The 19,615-nt window shown below is 57.4% G+C and overlaps 2 protein-coding genes across 2 annotated transcripts; one reads left to right on the top strand and one right to left on the bottom strand.

The window, feature by feature from the left end:
- Positions 1 to 690: 690 nt before the first annotated feature.
- CcaverHIS019_0503210 (uncharacterized protein) lies at positions 691 to 2,660 on the bottom strand (the record flags this gene model as incomplete). The annotated part of the gene is made up of 4 exons (XM_060601468.1): positions 691 to 1,188; positions 1,319 to 2,192; positions 2,240 to 2,351; positions 2,384 to 2,660. 4 exons carry the CDS (start codon positions 2,658 to 2,660, stop codon positions 691 to 693), a joined length of 1,761 nt encoding a protein of 586 aa, XP_060457958.1.
- Positions 2,661 to 16,565: 13,905 nt separating this feature from the next.
- On the top strand, positions 16,566 to 19,265 carry CcaverHIS019_0503220 (uncharacterized protein; the record flags this gene model as incomplete). The annotated part of the gene is made up of 5 exons (XM_060601469.1): positions 16,566 to 16,629; positions 16,734 to 17,438; positions 17,494 to 17,589; positions 17,628 to 18,794; positions 18,847 to 19,265. 5 exons carry the CDS (start codon positions 16,566 to 16,568, stop codon positions 19,263 to 19,265), a joined length of 2,451 nt encoding a protein of 816 aa, XP_060457959.1.
- Positions 19,266 to 19,615: the final 350 nt, after the last annotated feature.

Here is a 19,615-nt window from a genome sequence, read left to right on the forward strand (position 1 = left end):
ACCATGAGACGCCGTGACGGGGGATGTGGGTGTATGTGTGTGTGTATATCGATGCTCAGGTTACTAGAGGGGAAGGGGAAGAAGGGGTGATGGAGGATGGAGGAGATCAACGCCCGCCCCCACGACGCGCGACGACCTCACCTTCGGGTGACTGGGCGTTTAGAATTTGCTCGACGTGGAGCAATGTTGGGGACCGTGCCCCGTGCGTGCGCTGGAATGCACCAAACACGGTACAGTGTGGTCCGAGCCACTGGGAGCAACGACGGGCCAAGAGGTGGGGACGTGGGGACGTGGGCCCGTGACGCGACTCTAGATGAGTAAATGAGTAAATGAGTAAAAGAGGAAAAGAGGAAAAGAGAGAAAAAAGAGACGTGGTGGTCGGGGTTTAGGTGGTAGAGATGGCTGAACCCATAATGACCTGTGAGGGTGAGGGTGAGATACAGAATCAGTGAATATCTACGTCTGTGTTTGGTCGTGATCACAGTGTCCGAGCTCAACGAGCCCTGTCATTCGCACCCACAAGTCACTCTCGCACCCTTGTTCAGCCATCTTCGTTACTTGTTACTCGGCCCTCATTCCGGGGCCCTCCTCGCATCCTCTCTCCCTTTTCTCTTTCTCTTAAGTTAGATATCAGTCTGCACTCCATGCATGTCCCAATGCCAGAAAACCAAGATACACTTACTCATACAACTATCCGCTTCGCCTAACCTTTGAAACAGAGTCGGGCTCCTCTTTGTTCAGCGAGCTCATCTCGTTGTACGGTGCAATGTCGTACGACTGCGGCTCGTCCGCCTCCGAGACGCTGGCTAGAATCGCTTCCTGGTCCAGCGCATTCTCGCCAGTCTTCAACTTGAGGAGATCATCCGTCGCCGCCCGCTTTGGTTGTCTCGCGTCCCTGCTGAGGTCGGCAGCCGTGGGCCGGTTGCCTGAAATTGTGGAGCGGCGTGGCTTCTTCACGCGCTCGGGGACGGGCTCGTCAACCGCCAGAGCCTTGCGAAGCTTGTCCTCGACAACAGCCGTCTTCTTCGTCCGCTTCCCGCCCTGCCAGATGAGCACGGCCGCACCAATGCCGCATAAGAACGACAGAGGGATGAGAGAGCCCGTCGTCCAAGGGGGCCTCTTGTGGCGGTTCATGCCCCACATGCATCCACATAGGAGGCATTGGAAGAATGAGTTGCCGTCCATGAGCTGCAGTAAGCGCTGGTTTGTGTCATGGAGAAATAGAAGCTGGGAGGAAGAAGAAGAGGCGTCCTCCACTCGTATGCACCACAGGGCGGCCGTTTTGCGAATGACGTTCTCCCCAACAAGCATCACTCACAATCGTGTTCCACAAGGCCAAACTCATCGGGAATGCGCGATGCGTAGCAGTAGCATGGGGCCGGTACCACGTCTGGCTCTTGGCAAACTTTGTCTGCTGATCGACAAGCCTATCGTGCTCCTCCTTTGTAAGCACGTTCTCGTACCCGGGCAGCGTCGTGGGGTCGGGAAGGTCGTCTGGATCCTGGACAGGTGGCAGGCCGAGCTTCTTACACCGGCGCTGGAACCGCTTGCGCAGCGTCCAGATCACGCTCATACGGTACGTGTCTATCGCGCGCCAGGGGATGAGACCCACACCAGTGACTGTAAACAACCCATTAACGACTTGGGACGAAATCTCAATCCAAATGTCCTGCGTATTCCTACTCGAGGTCGGGATCCAACCGAGGAGGAAGAGAACGATCGCGGCGCCCCAGAACACGACGAGGAACCCGTAGATTGCAGTCACGACACCCATTGGCGTCTTGAGGTACGCCCACAGACCTTTAAGGGCTGCCTTGAGCTTTTCCTTGCGCTCCTGCCGCACGAGCAACTTGCGCAGGTGCTTGTCGAGGTTGTGCTCTTCGGTCGTCTCACTCTCGTCCCCGCTCGACTCCTCGTCATACTCTTTGCCCTTGTAGGCCGGGATGGGCTGGAGCGGCACAAACTCTCCCATCTGGTCCCTCTGGTCCCTCTCTTGTGTGCGAGCCCCGCGGACCGAGCCCGCCTCGGAAGTAGGCGGACTCACATCCGCCTGCGACGCGAGAGTGGGACGCTGTGGGGTCTCCTTAACGAACATGCGCGTGAGTGTGCCCGCACGAGATCGCGGCTTGCGCGTTGCGGTGACAGGGGGAGGAAGGATGTTGTCATCCTGTCCTTCACCGCCGACATGGGTTCTGCTGTCAGCATTCTACCTCCACTTTGACGGCGCGGAATGACTTACTCGAGACTGTGCTCGGACGGCGTGGACGGGATCACGAGCGTTGGCCGACGAGTCCACAGCTGCGGAATGTTGGGAAACATGATGCCGTTGGTCACGTTCTGGAGGTGGTTCACTGCAGTCAGCTCGACTCCACCTGCGACTCACAGGTCGACACTTCTAGGTCGACACAGTCGAGCAAGCCGATGGCGTCGTCGTCCAGCTCGCGGCTCTCAGAGATGACCTCGGTATTGGCACGCCTCCTGCGGCGGGGCGTACCAGCGCCGTGCCCGTCCTCTGACGACAAACGGACGTTGATTGAGCTCCCTCCCTCGCGCTCAATCTCACTCGCGGTACCATCGCTCGTCCTGCGTGCGCCGGCGCGCCGCTCCATCTCCTGGATATTATCGAGGTGTTGGGACCGATGGCGTCCCTGGGACGGCATCGTGACTCCCACAGTGTAGGCGCGATGGCGGGGGCGGGTGCGCGTCGACGGTAGTATGGGTGTGGAGGGGGAGGTGGAGACCACAGGTGATGCCTGCATTGGGGACGTTGGATGTGAGGCCGGCATGGGATCAATTGGGATGGAGATGCTGGGCAACCCAGATCTTGAAGTGACGGGAAAGGAGGAATGCTCTGTATCGCTCGGAGCGAATGCCCGGTTGGGCATGGGAAAGCCGACGGGTGCGGCAAGCAAGTCAGAAGAGTTATGGACCCCCAAATCAGGCGCCTCAGGCATACTCTCTAGCACTGGATGTGCACGCGTGGATGTTGGAAAGTACATTGGATCGTCGCGCAGCGCCTCGAGAGAGTAGCATCGTACTGGACGCGGAGGGCGGGGTGCTCGGTGGACAGCATGCCCTCCTGCTCCTGGAGATGCAGTTACTGGGTACGTGGACCTTGGCGTGGGCAGTACTGGGGAGGTTTGCGTAGACAGTGGAATGGGAGACGCAGCATTGGAGGCGATGCTGGTTGTAGCCGTATCCGAGCCCGAGCCGGAGGTGGTGGTCGTAGCAGGCTCGGCCAGTGTTGTTTGGATCGCCGAGGTCTGTGCGGCTAGTGCCGACTGTGCGACCGCGAGTTCATCGTCCCGGCGATGGGAAGAGGACATTTCACTAATGTCCAAGAAGAGTTAGTTGTCAGGTTCTAGATGATGAGGAAGATAGTATGAATGGAGATATGGAGAGTTGGTCTGTTCTTGATGATTGATGGCAAAAGTCTCGTCATGCTAATCAGTCTAACCCAGTTGATCTTGTAACGGTAATTCGGATGGTAATGTAATGTAATGTAACGTAATCTACTGTCACCCAACTTGGTGTGATCGAAACAGCCTCAGTCTGGCTCGACCCCCTTGGCCCTTGGCTTGGCTGGGTACCCGCCCTAACCCTGCAACTGACCATGCTCCATGCCGTCACAGATCTAATTCACATGTCCCCGCATATCTATTAACACGTTTCTAATACTCCTACATATGGCCATGTCACCACAGTACCCTAAACTACTTGCCGTCTTCCAGCTGACCATGCCGCCGCCTCGTCGACGCCGCGCCGTACTCGCACGTGCATCAATACAGGGACCGGGATGGCCAGCATGGCAGCAAGGAACAAGAAGCCAAGGCGGATGTTGCCCGTCGAGTCAGCGATGAGGCCAACGATGAGGGGCCCAACGAAAGAGGAGGATTTATCCGTGAGGGAAAAGAGAGAGAAGAACGTCGACTCGTGTCCCGGTGGAATGATCTCAGCGTACACTGCCCGCGCATACGAGTTGAAGGGCCCGTAGAGCTGGTATTAGCAAAAATTGGACAAAGAGGAAACACCGAGCCTGCGGGAATCCCGTTATTCGGGATCCCCGGTACTTGTCGTTTGGAATGCACCCCAACGAACCCGACGCCGGTATCGATCAAGACCAAGCGGAGAGTGTGCAGGCGCGCAGGAGGGAAGGGGTTTGAAATGAGGACAAAAATACACGTAGGAGAAAGAACACTTACGAAGCCAAACCACGCGGCTGCGACATACATCTCCGCCTCGGTCCGCAGCCCGCCAACGCGGATGACCAGTCCAGCGCACGCGTACAGCGGCAACACCTGGGCGGCCAGGACAATGTACACCAGGACCCGGAGATTGCTGAGTCCCAACCTGCGCTGCAATCTGGGTGCGTAGATACTGCTTCCGACTGCGACGAGCTGCATGATTAGCCCGATGACGATCACTCTGGCCGGAGACATGTGCAGGTGCGAGCTCGCATACAGAATGGCCGTGTAGGTGGTCGTGTGGAAGCCGTCCGAGAGGAAGATCCATGCGAGGAGGAACGTGAAGAGGTTTGGGAGGAGGCGGATCTCGGAGGGATGGACCATGGAAGCGATGCGCCGCCACGCAGTCGGCAGCCATCCAGCTGGGGCGGGGGTCTTGGCGGCACCGGGGAGGCCGAGAGCGGCGGGGATTGTAAAGATGCCCCACCAGGCTGCGGAAAGGCCGACCGCGACCATCAAGGAGCGGGTCGACCCGCCGCCAAGTACGACTGGAACCGAGAGGAGGGCGAGCATCGCGACGCCAGAGAAGAAGCCGATGGCCACGCCGTTGGAGGAGATGCGCGCCATCGTGCGTGAGAGCACCTCGGAATACTTGGCGGATGGAGGAGTGAGAAGAGCTTCATCCTCGCCATTCTCCTCAGATGCGCGGAGGATGACTGAGCCAACAACGGACGCGGCGTCAGCTTCATCCAATCCTCCTCTCTCAACCCCGTCGCTGCTCTCCTCAGATGCCAAGCGCATGGCCACGACGGTTGGGTCTTCCTTCGCAAGGCCTGGGAGGAACGCATTCGCGCATACGATGCTCGCCGCATACGTGATGTTTCCAACTAGCGTAATCAGCGCCCCTGTCACGGGGAGAACCGGTCTCGGAGTGCTGGGAATCACGAGGAAGAGGGCAGCGATCATGCTCCCCACGGCCGCGAAAGAGACGAGCAGGCGTTTGCGCCAGTACGCGCAGTCGGCCAGCGAGCCGATCGAGATGATGCCGAGAGCTTGCATGAAAACAGCTGTGGACTTGACGTACATCCTGGTGTGAGCGGAGCGAGTGCCGCTAAGAGGAGATGGACTCACGAGAAACTCGCCGTGTCAACCCACCGCCCCAGGATATGCGCGCGACAAGCGACGGGGGTTGTCCCCGGCAGCGGCTTCTCCCTTGAGCATGGGCGCGTATACTCTGGCGCTTCGAAGCCGATCTCGCGTGCCATTTCTGCCGTCAGCCAGGCCAAGTCGTGACACACGTTCGAGAGTGATCGGGAGGAAGATGGCCTGGTGTCAGCAAGGCGGAACTGAGCGAAAGGCACGCGCACCATTGCGCACGCGGCAAACACCTCGGCGGCGAAGGCGTACCAGTACCACGCGCGGACGTGAGGTTCTGGCAGCTTCATTCTAGATGCGATGGAGAAGATGGAGAAAGGGAAGGGATGACGCGTTACGCGTTCATGGTTTACGTCTACCTCCACCTCCACCTCCACCTCCACTTTGGTTTTGCCAGGCTAGATGCCAGCTGGATGCTGGATGCTGGTCGGTCTGTCCGACTTGTGCTGTATGCCCTACATTGATCATTGCTCTATGAAACCACTACTGTATTCACAGCCACATGTACTCCCTTGATTTTTTCCATGCTTCTTCTCTTGCCGCGCTGCATTAAACATCTGCGAGTTAACTCTGTCTATTCCGAAGGCTGGCTCACAGTATGAGTTGCCCGCCTGGGCATAGTTCATCGACGACAGCTGGTCCTCAGACATGCGTTCCTGGTACTTTTCATGGGTACGCTTGAACGAAGCAATGCAAGTGCGGATCGTCGCAGAAATTGGCATCGGCTCCGATACGCGGGGTGCGAGGATGTCGGCCAGGAGAGGCGGAATGAACTTGGGGACGGTGTAGGGGAACGCTTCGACAATAGCCACAGCGCCGAGGACGGCGGCGTGGAGCTCGACAATCTTGGCCTGGTACGCTGGATTGACGACACCCGGTTCGAGGAAGTGGCGCGGAACCTTGACCGTGTTGATCTCACGCGTAAAGCGGTCTTTGAGAACAATCACCATCGAGCGCTGCGAGCAGCGGAGGAAGGAGCCTAACGTGACGGACGCCATCTCGCGGACTTCCTGGTTCGGGTCCTTCAGACACGTCGAGATGACGTCGAGACACTTGGCCTTGCAAGGCTCCGACAGGAGCGAGAGGTTGCGGAAGTATGTGAGACTCAGCACCGGCATGCAGTGCATCTTGGTGCGCCAAGACTGACGTCAGCATTGTCAGACGTAAACTCACCGTCGAGTGCTGGAGGATCGAGATGAGCTGCATGATGAGCGGCTCGACCAGCTGGAATGCCGGGGTAATCGATGTAGTCCAAGCGAGCAAGCGGCCGGCGATGGCCTGCATCTCGTTGTTGTCGTTCATCTCGCGTAGCTCGAAGATCTCGGGCAGAATGGGGATGAGGTATGGGAACGTGCCTACGGCATGTACGTCCGAGAGCTCTATCGTGAGCCAGTGCATCACTGCTGTCAGTTTCATCTTTACGCTCTCGCCAGCTTACTCGTAACCGCCGTAGTGTCGTGCGCCGACATTATGGCCTTTGGACCGTGAGGACGTTCCTTGCGCAGCTCCTGGAGGCGCGCGACAATCTCCGTTAGTTGTGCCTGGAAGGGCGGGTTGCGGATGCCCATGATGTCCAAGTTACACTCGGGATCGTCCAACACAGCATCCACGAGGGCGTGTGCTGAAGGGTAGGAGGCGTTCCACTTGAGCTGGTCGAGGCCATTGAGGACGGAGCCGATCAACGCGCGTACATCCGCGTACGGACAGTCGAGGGCCTTGAAATATAACTGTGCAAACTCGGGCGACCACGACTCGAAGCGCCAACGCAAGCAGCGCAGAACCGAGCGGCAGAGCTGCACGCGTCGGCTGAGGTCAAACGCGGAGCCACTCTGGAAGTCGGCGGCCAAGGCCGTTTCGAGCATGAAGTCGACCAGGGGCTTATAGCGGCGCGGGTCCTGCTCGTGGAGGACGTACTCGACGGTGATGTCCCAGCACTTGACCGTGTCCTGACGGATATTACGGAACAGTTCAGGGAGCAGTGGCGAGAACCAGTCCCAGAAGTCCTTGCGGTCCTTGCCTGGCCACTCCCAGGTGCCGCGCAGTAAGCCCGCCAGTAGCTCCCACATGGCGCGGGTGATGTGGCGATCGTACACCTTCTTCGCATCCATGTCCTTGAGCATGTTGTCCACGATTGGCTTGATCTGGTCCAGCACAGGGCGGCCGTTGACCTGACAGAGCGATAAGATTAGGTCGATGTGGTTCGCGGAAGGGTAATTGCGCGACTCCTCCTGAGACCAGAAATCGGAGAGGCGCTTCCACCACGCTGGATCATTGATCGCGTTGCTGACAAGGTCGACCGCTGGCTTGCAGGCTGGCTCAAGGTGGAAGACCTGCTCATCCCAACCGGAGAACCGGGAGACTTCCATCTTGCGGCCCCAACAGAGCCATCCAGTGTCGATGCGGTCCTGGAGGACAGAGTCGTCCGTAGGCGGCTCGCGGAAGCTAGCGAGATACTCTTGGGTAAAGTCTGGCCCAATATTGGTGAGGTCAAGCTCGCGAGCGAAGGGGTCAAACGGCTCCTGGAGGAAGAGACGCTCGAGAGAATCCTGGGCAAACGTACGCATCGTTGCCTGGAACAGCATACGGGTCAAACCAGCTGAGCCATAGTCGCGTATGCGAGGATGCGAGTTGCCAACGTTGGTGAGGAAGAACTCGAGGAGGCGCGGGTCAGTGGGACGGTCGCGGCGCGTCAACGAGTACAGGAAACGAGCAGCTGCCTGCTGGTACCTCCAGTTGAGGGTTGGGTCTTGTGTAGTGGAACGAACGTGGTCGACAAGCTTGTCATACTGCTCATCCTGGAAAGCCAAACGTGCGACCTCTCCCTCGTCTGTGGCCCTGATCACCGCTTCGCTGGGCTTGATGGGTCCGCCAGCCGCCTCAACGAGGTCGTCTGCCGCCTTTTCCGAGGTATCGACTCTTAAGTTGAGACGGAACATGACCGGCTCGCGCATCTTTGAGATGAGCTCATCGATCGCCTTGCCAACCAAAGTCTGAATCGAAGCCTTGGTCTCGTGGTGTGCGCCAAGAAGACAGTCGACAAGCTCGACAAGTCCACGCCAGTCGCGCGCCATGCGGGCCAGACCAACTATGTTGTAGCGCAGAACGTAGAGAGCGCCCTTCATACGGTCTGGGTCGTTTCCAGGTTGGAGAGCGTCGAAGAGCGTCGGGAAGCACAGCACCCACGAGCCGCGGTACGTCTTGGTGATCGAGTCGAGCTGGGACTGCGCGCGACGTCGGATGCGCACAAACGGCGACAAGCAGAACTCGAGCATGCTCGTAATGAGCTTGTCGTCCAGAGCCGATCGGACACGGTAGTAGCTAGCGGTCATGAGACGGTTGCTATGGTGTACCTGAGCAGCACCCAAGAGCACAGAGCGGTGCTGCTTGCGCTGCCCATCGTACATGCGCTTACTCGCTTGCAAATTCTCGTACGCTGCAGAGGCCGACTGGTACTTTTTGGAGCGCATGCCGTACGACACGAGCCACGACCCGATCGTTGCGACTAGCAACTTGACACTGTCGACTGAGCTGTCCGAGTCGCCCGCAGTGCGCATGATGTTGGCTGCGCGGTGGAGCATCTCTCCTGTGCGCGCGCGGAACTGCATGACCCGCTGGTAGCGAGGGTCGTTAGGGTCCACGAGGAGGAAGCCGGCCTTGTACGGCGGCAGCAACTGCCACAATTCCTTGGGAATGTACGATGGGGCAACCTTGCCACCCTGCTTGAGTTCCTCCCGCTCCTGAATGAGCGAGTAGGTGCCTAATAACACCTCGTCGACGAGGTTCATGGCACGGCAGAAGTCGTTGATCCACACCTGGTCGCCAGTACGCGTCTCGAGGAGACCTTCAAGAGTGGTGACCGCCTCGTCGGCGAGGCCAACAACTTCTAGGGCCATTTCGACGTCGGCGTCGTTAGGTCGCTTCCACTGAGGCAGCGCCTCGTTGGCGCGATACAGCTTGCCCCACCAGAGAGAGTGGTTGAGCTTGAAGTCGTCGCTGTCGCGGTCCGGCTTGCTGAGAAGGTTCATCTCCTCGAGGTAGAGGGCGGTAAGGCAGCTGAGCGTCTTCTCGACGATCTTGCCAGTCCAGGCCCAGCCGCGCTCGGAGTACGTGTTCTTGAGCATGACCTTGAGTAGGTCGATGTAGTCGGCGCGGTGCTTGGGTAAGTTGAGGCGTCCGGGAACCAGCAGGCCATAGAGGATGGACTGCCACCAGTGGAGGGGCGCGTCCGATGGCCTAGGGATGGAGGTAGTCGTGGTGCGTGTAGACGATGCTCCCGCCTTGAGCTCGCTGATGATGCGCTGGCGACAGATGGGAAAGAGACGCTCAAAGACCTTAGTCGCATTCGCCGCCGAGAGGTTCTTAACCAGTTCGCCAACAGCGTCCACTGCGTTGGAGCGCGTCGTCGTTGTAGCGTATTCGACTACCTGTTCCAGAGCAGCGTCAAAGAGCTTGTCATCAAGCGCCGCGAAAATGGCGCCGCAGGTGTGCAGCACACTCTGCAGCGTCAACATCTCCGTCTTACCACCGGCGCGGCCAGTCTTACCACCCTCTTCGGGGAGGTTGGCAAATAGGAGCAGGACACGTCCGAGGAACTCCGGCACCCATTCGCGGAAGGCGGCAGTTGATAGGCGAACCCGCTCATTTACCTCCAGGTCGTTGAGCGCCTCGAACTCGTTAGTGATTGGGTCGTTTGGATCGTCCTCGACCGTGATGCGAGGAGCCATGCGCAGAGACCGTGAGCCAGCCTTGACTGCCCTGGCCCTTTCCTCGTCGACCTCCGAGATGTCGGCGATACGGATGTAGTCCACCATGTTGCAGATTGCCATGCACGACAGCCCAGTCTTGGTGGGGTCGTTGAGGTCGATGCCAGGAAGGAGCAGAGTAAAGATGTCGGCCACGTACATGCCGCCGTAGCGCCACAGCTGTCGCCCAGCCAAGGGGAACGCGACAGCAGCGACAGCAAACGTCACAGACGCAGTGCGCTGCGTCTCCTCCAGACCCTGCAGCGACGGGACCGCCCGCTCCATGATCGCTGGCATAATCAGGTCAGGCTCGAGGAGCGCGAGACGACGCAGAGTCGAGATTGCCGGCTGCGCTGACTCCATGTCCTTGTTGAACATGGCCGACAGCGCGACAGGCCGGAGGCAAAGCACGAACGCGCGCTTGATCTCAGGAGTGAGGCGCCATTCGAGAGGCGTCTTGCATGACGGCTCCTCCTCCTGCTTCCATCGCTGAACGAAGTTGTTCGTCAAGTGGGAGAGGAAAGCGGTGAGGAACGCCGACCATGGCCCTGCGTTGCTAGGGTGGAAGAAGGTCTCGCAACTGGTGATGAGGTTGGAGAGGTGGTCCAGTGCCTTGGAGCCTGCGAGATACTTTTTGCTGGCTTCGATGCGCTCGCCCGCTGCAGCGAGAGAGTCGGTGCTGCCTGATCTGGACATGGCGGTGAAGCCGTTCTTCACGCGCGTGAGAGGATCCAGGTAGTTCTGGTTTCCCGAATAGGTAGGGTAGTGAGGTTCCGCAGGAGTTGCGGCGCGTGTCGGCACGCTGTTGGTACCAAAGGGCATAATGGCCGAGTCCTCTGCCATGCTGTAGATGATGACCTCGGCGAGACTCTGGGTGCGGTCGATGGGCTTCTTTGCATCCAGAATCTTCTTGCTTGTGCGTGCGTCGGCAGCAGTGATGGACATGCTGTTTTGGGATGCCAGACTTCCTCCGACCGGAACGTCTGCCTGTCAGCTGAGTCTCAAATGCTTTGGGTTGACTCACTCAATGAGCGCAGACACTTGGACATGATGAACTCGAACTGCTCGTCAGTGAAGACACCGACGTCCTTGCGGATGCCGCGCCAGTTGGGATCCCCCTGGTCCTCGTCTGCTGGGAGGAGCTCGGGGTCGATCCAGTAGTTGAGTCCGTCATCGTCTTCAACGACCTTGCCTTGGACGTCGAGGAGGCGGGCCTTGTGCTGCCGGTGGGCCTTGCGGGTAGCAGGGTTAGAAGCCTGCTCCGCGGGGGTGTTGGTGCGGCCGCGCGGGATGCGGTTAAGGATTGACGGATCTGATCGCGCGGGATCGACATGTGTTATAGCAAGCTGCCCAATCAAGTCCGAAGCCTGGTCGTCCCACAAGCCGCTGTTGAGGCCATACCACATGCGGAACACTAGAGACGTCAGTATGAGCCCTGCCAACGGGACATACCCAGAGGGAGCCACTTCTCGCAGTGGGTGATGGGGAGGAAGTGAACCAGGAAGAGCTGTGTCGCCAGGATCGAGTCCATGCTGGGGTCGAACTGGGGAAGTATGACTTCCAGCATCTCGTCGACCTGCTCTGGATGGAAGAATCTCTGAGCCGTCTCTGCGACATTCAAGTAGACTGGGGCAAGGTTGACCGTGTGGCGCGCTAGCTTGTTGGGGTGGGGGAACAGCTCGTTGTATAACGCGTCGTACAGGGGTCGCCATGGCATGCGCAAGTCGTGGATGGTCAGTGACCGGTCGCTTAGGTCAGTGGGAAAGGCCACGTACGCGTTCTCACCTCAGGAATGCGGTCAAGTCGTTGGCCCGGTCATCAACAAAGGATGTACTCAGGCCTGGGATGACTGCGTCGTGTCAGACCATGCTTAACGGGTGCGTGGCGCTACTCACAAAGGATCTCGTAGAAGAGGAAGATGAGGCGGATCTTGATATCCTTCTTCATGGGATAGCCCATGCTTATCCATCTGTGCCACGTCAGCGCTAGGTGCGACCGTGGCGGTGCGAGTGGAGCTCACATGTTGAGAGCGGACGTCCACATTCGGAACCCGATGGACCACTCGCACGCCTTGACACACTCGGTCAGGCGGGTCACGATGAGCTCGAGGCGTGCATCCATGTCAGCAAGCGACTCTACCTCGTAAGGGAGGGAGAGTGGAAGGCCGAGGCATGACTGGCGGTCGTCGTCGGGCTGGTTGGTGGCAACAGCGGAAGGCCAATGGAGGGGTTGTTTACATTTGCGGATTGGTTTGATGACATGGGGTATGAAGTCGGTAGAGAAAACGCGGTGTTGAGGGACGGGTGGTTTACGACGGATGCGAGGTGGCATGGAGGTGGTGTAGTGTTAGCAATGAGAACAAGGACAGGTTGATGAAGAAGAAGCAAGATGAAGAAGAAGTAGTAGTAGTAGTGGGCAAGTGGGGATTGTCACTCACATGAAAGGCCGCGTTGGCGGTGACAGATTCCGCAATAGCGTCACCGTTTACGGTGAGCCGGTTCGCGATCGGTGACGGCCACATGGTACCTAGATCCTCAGTGTAGCACTCGTCTGTTAATAATCCCATAGGTTGTCGTCGTCGGCACACAGCAGATGCGCACAGGCGACGGGCCGGGCGAGTCCAACCAGTGCGGGTTGTTCCAAAGCCAAAGACGAATGGCATTTTGGTATGTGGGCGACGGGCCGGGTGGACGTGAGGCGAGTAAGTGGTGGTGGTGGCGGCGGCGTCGTCGTTATGTGCATGAGGAGGCGGGCGAGCAAGCATAATAACGGGCACGCGTCAGTACATATACTCTTCATATTGCGTGCACGGACCACCAACCGGTGCGGCGTCGACCCTAATCATAGATCGACAAGCGCACGCAACGTCATCAAGCCTCGGACTTACCAAAGTCGATGCCGTCGTAATATTCATCAACGCCGTAGTATTCTCCCTCGCCGTCTTCCTCGTAATCGTCGTCGTCGTCGTCGTCGTAGTAGTAGTCGTCTGCGATTCCTCCAGACTCGACGGTCGAGTCAACTCCGTAAAACGGTCTAGTGACTGGGCGGTGCGACAAAGGCAGTGAGGCTAGTACCGATCAGCAAACTGTTTGTCAAGGGGTGGGTGGAGCTGCGCCAGCGCCACCGGGCGCCAGCATTTAGGCATCAGGCATCTCGGGCCGGAACTGCCACATGACTTGGAGTTGAGAGCGATGGGTGAAGGCAGTCAAGCAAACCCATGAGTTACTCACGAGTCAGGTTGGTTGTCGTCTGACAGTGATCCTGCACACCTGCAACTGCCGTCATAGGCACTTTCGAGGTGGAGGTGACGAACGAGTCGTCGGATCGTCGGTGCGCAGAATATGTGTGAGTGCTGCTAATGGGGGTGTTGGGTAGAGTTGAGGAAGGCTGATGAGTGACAGAGATCGAAGTGTAGACAATGTTGTTGTGTGTCAAGTGTGTTGGAGATTGGGGAAGAAGGACACGGAAAGTGAAGACTTGCAGTCGCGAGTTGGCCGAGTTGGACAAGTGATGGATGACCCAACTACCAAGGAGGGGGCTGTCACTAAGGTGCAGTTGTCGGCACCACTCCGAGACGGCTTGGCCTCATGGCCTTTGAATCCAAACCGCCTGCGCAGCGTCCATAAGTGGAGGTCTGATGACGTTCTCCTATTTGATCCCATTCCCTTCTTACATGTCACGTGTCATCCAGCTGGCATTAAAGTCATGGGGGGTGATAAATAAGCACCCGTCTGATATTGTCGAATTTCTTTATTCTGGTTTACCTCCAATCTGTACTGAGAGGTATGTAGGTACGTAGACTGGTAAACCGTTAGACTGGGAATGTTGAACTGGGCAACATGGTTGGTATGACCGGGGCGATCGGGCGAGAGTTGCACTTACCGATCATCCCAGTGGAATATATTTTGTTCAGATTAGCAGCTAGCAGCTGAATTGCACAAGCCCGGCTCATTATGAAGGGATGTTCCTGAGCGGTACGTGCAGTACTTCTGTCCTGGGCCACGGCCTGAGTCGCGGGCAGGCCGAGTCGGCGGTTCGGTGGTTCAACCACAATACCACCAAACAAGTCCCAACCACAATTGCCGACTGAAACTCTTCCTATTCATTTACGGCCTCGACGCGCCTGTGCTGCTCCACGGCTCCTTGAATTCTTAAATTCTTGAACGCCAGTTGTGACATGCGTTACACGATGCCCTACTCGGTCTTATCCAGTAGCTATGTGTTGCGGTTTAGAGTGGCTATGGCCTCGTTCCCACACCGCACAGTCTGTTGCATCCCACAGTTACAGGCTGGCAGTCATTCATGAGAATATGAGAAGCCAAGAACGAGAAGAATGGGGTTCTGAAAGAATGATAGAAGAGGTTGGACCTGGTCTTACCATTCCGTCCCTGATTATGTGTTCGCTCCGCTTGCCGTTTGTGCTGCTGGGAAAAGACGGTCTTGCTCCTGTCGTCCAAACCCGAGATCTGACAGTGATACAGTGAGTAACCCTGTCTCACTCCACGTTCTCATCGCGTGTGACATGCCCGGATAATCGATTCTATTCGAGTAACAGTACATGTTTCCAAACTAGTCCAAGAATGCCAGACTCGGCTCACCACTCGGCGCAATGTTTGAGTGTGTAATGCCATGTACTGTAATGAATGACGACGACGATAGTGCTCTTGGCGGCATGGCGGCAATGAACTGACCGATAGCGATCTCTGGCACTGGCAATCTCTCGGTCTCTGAAGCTGCCCCTGTATCGCCAGTGCGGCACTGTCTCTTTTTGAGCCGCTAGCTCGTTTGCTGCCATACTCTTGGGTCTCGTGCGACCTGTGCGGTCCTCATTGGATATTACTATGGTAACCCGATGCCCTCATTTGTGCGCGTGTCGATTCACGAGTGGCTGCCTTTGAAGGATTGAACAAGACGCGGTAAAGAGTTTGGCGCGCGCGTTGACACCCCAGGCCCCCCAAACCCTTGTAATTCGCCCTGAATTTCCCTTTGTGAGCCGTCCGAGCCGTAATCCCTGTGCAAAAGGGGGGTGGTTTTTTTTCAGAGAGCCCAACCTTTGAATGATTGACCCTGAGTGTTTGAAGCGCAACTTTGGACAGTTCCCTGGATCCCTGGATTCTGTTACCCCCTTCTCCAAGCTCTCCAGATGTAGTCTCGACATGGTCAATTGGTCAACACCCTGGTTTTGAACCCTTTGGAATTGAGGCTTGGGTATTGTAACAGTATCACTTACCTTGCCCTGGAAAACCCCCTTTGGTTGGAGCAATCACGCTTCACGCTTCATCCATTTCACTCTTGCACCCTTTGCCACGCTCATAACCTCACACTCCCCTCTTAACTTGGTTCCCCAGTTCCTTGGCTCTCCCCTCCCAACGCCGCGCACACTCACTACCGCAACCGAGACCTACCCCCATACCTGTCACTAACACCATTATCTTACTAGCTCCCTTACAAGATGACAATACACCTGTCTTAAACGTTGATGACATTCACACTCTGTGTTGCTTTTCTTTTTCGAAATTTGTTGATCAGGTGCATTGTTCTCGATTCAGCTGTCTATTACTGTAGAACTCTGTTAATGGCCAAAGCTCAACAGGCCCGAGGCCCGAGGCCCGAACCCCGGACCAATTTACCCTTGACCTGTCCTTTTGAAAGAGAGCGCCGTTTGGGCCGTTTGGCCCGTTTGGGCTGTTTGGGTGGTTTGGAGTGCTTACAGTACAGTAGATACATTTAGGTACTGTAGGTACATTGTACTATAGTACTGTAGTGTAGTAGTAGTAATAGTAAGCCACCCCAGACCCCAGGTAACCGACTAGGCCCCAAACTTGCCTGGTAACACGACCCCAGTCACCCCTCCCCCCCTCTACCCTTCTTCCCTTCTACCCTTCTTCCCTTCTACCCTTTCCTCCTTGGAACCCCTTCAATCACCCCTTCACCTTGTCAACCTTGCTCCTTCCTCGGCGTGTCTCTGTCTCTGTCTCTCTCTCACTATCCCTCACTCTACATTCTATCCCATCCTATCCCATTCACTCCACTCATATCCCAACCCCATCTCACTCTACCTTTCAATTGCCCCGACTCTGCTCTGCCCATTGTTCCACATTGACAAAGTCCCTCGACACCGTGCCGAGCACGGACGCGAGCACAATCAATCACCACTTTCAAACCACAATCTCCCTTCACTCCCAAGGGACCACAGTCAACCAGCATCCAAGCGCGCCTGTGTCCTACCATCGACCACCACTGCTGGCAGTGACGGTCCTGACGCGACACGGCCTCGATTCCTTCTAGCAATCGATTTCTTACCAGTGACCACGTCAACATTAACCGTCTCTCGCACAGTCGCATTCGCCCCTTCTCCCACCCCCTTTCCTTCTCTCACTCGTTGATTCAACCTCGCTGCCACGACGCGCTCTTAACCAACCCCCTCCTGGCTCGCAAACATCCGCGCCTGCTTTACGAGTAACAAGCAATCAATTCCATAACAATGTCTGGGAACCCGGCGACAAGCCCGAAGCGTATAGGCGCCATCCGCCATCCCCAGTCTGAGTGTACGTGTGACCAGGGCCCTATATATTTCCCAATATCCAGCTCCATCCCAAACTCTGCTTTGCCTCGCATCGTTCAAAGGAACCTCGCACTGACACTTGCCCAGACACTGGAGCCACTCCAATGACTTCGTCCGAGCTGCCCATCAGTCAGACCTATGCGCGCCACTCGGGAGGCTATGGCCCTGGGCCAACTGCTGCCCTGGCTGGCCCTCCATCCGCATACCGGCAGGATATGATCAACCCCCACTATGTTGCGCCACCAACCCACTCGATGGGTTCAACGTCCAGAGGCGACTCGAGCGTTAACGGCTTCATGTCCCCTTCCCTCTCGACCGGTCCTCCCACGTCGTCCCGAGCCCCGACTGCTCACGGATACTCGGCCACCAGTTCTCCCAGCATGAACAGGCACTCTTATGGCCAGGGGTCTGCATACATCTCCACCAACCCACAGCCACCAAGGCCGGTGCGCTCTGGCACGCTTCCCCCGGGCGAGCACCCTGGCATGATGAATGGCAACCACTACCATGATACCCGTAGTTCATCAAACGGCTCCTCAACTGTACACAGCAGTGGCATCGGCAGTCACGCACCCACCATTGGCGGCCTTGGTCTTACGCCGCAGTACCAGCAGCCCGATCATTTCAAGAGCAACGCTCCGTTCGAGACGACATTTGACCAGAAGATCAACATCGGACCCGTCATTCCTGTGCAGCCCGAGAAAGACAGCGCCCCTCCACCTACAATGCGCGCCCGCAGCGGGACCGGCAAGAGCACCAAGGATAAGAAGAGTGTCCTTGGCCTGCTCAATGGTGAGTTGGCGAGGTTTTGTCCGACTGGTGAGACACGTCGCTGACTTCAACAAAGACTTCCTCAACACCAATCAGAAGAACCTGGTTATCTCGACCCCGTATGACCCCATCCACCTCACCCACGTTGGATATGACTACAACACGGGACAATGTAAGTCCCTCTATGACTGCCTTGTTCTAACGCTATAGATACGGGGATGCCCACAGAATGGCAGAAGATTCTCGACGAGAACGGCATCACCCGCGCTGAGCAGGAGGAGAACCCCGACAAGGTTCTTGCCGTTGTCCAGTTCTTCCAAAACCGTGACATCCCCGAGACGACCGAAGATGATGTGTGGAACAAGATGCGTAACGTCGCGCCTGCCCACCAGCTGTCACCCGCGGAGTCGCCTCAGCCCGTCTCGGCTGCCATGTCGCGCGAGAACAGCAACGATGGGAGCAACAACAACTACCAGTTCAATGCTCCCCGCGCTGCTCCTCCACCCCCAGCGGCTGCCAAAAGCCAACCCGCCATGCAGGCTGAGCGCACTGCGCCTGTTGCGCCGCCTAAGCAGCTCCAGCGCATGCCATCCTCGCAGTCCTCATCGCCTGCGATCCCTCCGTCAACTCAACTCGACCGTTCGCACTCGCAGCGGTTGCCATCCACGACCTCGAGCAGTACGCCCAAGAGGACACTCGACCGTTCCGTTTCGTCTCGTACCCCCACCAGTAGCAACAAGCCTTCCCCATCATTGCACAAGTCGCACTCGCAGTCTGGGAGGTCGAGGCGCCCAGAGCACCCCCAAAATGCCCCACCAGTGCCCCAAGCTCCCTCGCAGGGGGTCACGCGCTCGACCACGAAGGGTCGCGACCAGGCTGTCACGACGCGCCGTCGAGACAAGGCCAAGGAGAGCGAGGAGGTCATTCGGCAGCTGCAGCAGATCTGCTCACCAGGCGACCCCAATTCGATATATCGCCAGCTCAACAAGATTGGCCAGGGCGCGTCAGGTGGTGTTTACACTGCTTATGACCGCTCGGGAACACCGGTTGCCATCAAGCAGATGAACCTCGAGAAGCAGCCAAAGCAGGACCTGATCATCAACGAGATTCTCGTCATGCGCGAGTCATCACACCCCAACATTGTCAACTTCAAGGACTCTTACCTGTGGAAGGGTGACCTCTGGGTCGTCATGGAGTACATGGAGGGGGGCAGTTTGACGGATGTTGTGACTGCCCACTGCATGAGCGAAGCGCAGATTGCCTCGGTTAGCCGCGAGACTTGCGAGGGCCTTCGCCACCTGCACTCGAAGGGTGTTATCCACCGTGACATCAAGAGTGACAACATCCTCTTGTCGCTTAATGGAGACGTCAAGCTCAGTGAGTTTCAGCGATTTACCCGAGCTTTGTTCGAGTTAGCGCTAACGTCCAGCCGACTTTGGCTTCTGCGCGCGCATCGCAGACCCCTTGCACACGAAGCGCACAACAATGGTCGGCACTCCCTACTGGATGGCGCCAGAAGTCGTCATGCGTAAGGAGTACGGACCCAAGGTCGACATCTGGTCGCTCGGTATCATGGCGATCGAGATGCTCGAGGGCGAGCCGCCCTATCTGAACGAGAACCCTCTGCGCGCGCTGTATCTCATTGCGACAAACGGCACGCCCAAAATCAAGGACTGGGACAAACTCTCTAGCGTCTTCCGCGATTACCTCAAGGCGTGCCTCACGGTCGACGCGGACACGCGCCCGAACGCCGAGCTGCTACTGCAGAACGAGTTCTTCAAGTACTCGGCCAAGCTTACGAGCTTGGCGCCCATGATCAAGAGCGCGCGCAAGGGAAACCAGTCCTGAGCCAGAGAGCGATCTGCGCGGCCAGCTGCTGGTCCCGCGCGGCGCCTTCAACCGACCACCAGAATACCAAAAACATGTCCCCGCACCCCCGTGTCTGCCTGCGTCCTTGGTACACTTATCAGTGTCCCCCGGGTATGAACGCGCATCAGGGCTCATGTGCCGCTGTGCTCTGTGTCAATTTGCATTCTGATATATTCCCTCCGGTCCCTCTCGTTTGTATACAACCCCTCGGTGCATGTGTCAAAGCAAAGGTTATAGGTTCGTAGTTTCGTTTTTACAGATGCATGAGCTAGACCATGCCAAGGTGACGAGAGGGGTGCTGTGTAGAGATCGGCTCGTTGCTGACGAGA

This window comes from Cutaneotrichosporon cavernicola (genome assembly GCF_030864355.1).
Source record: "Cutaneotrichosporon cavernicola HIS019 DNA, chromosome: 5".
NCBI classification, from domain to species: Eukaryota; Fungi; Basidiomycota; class Tremellomycetes; order Trichosporonales; family Trichosporonaceae; genus Cutaneotrichosporon; species Cutaneotrichosporon cavernicola.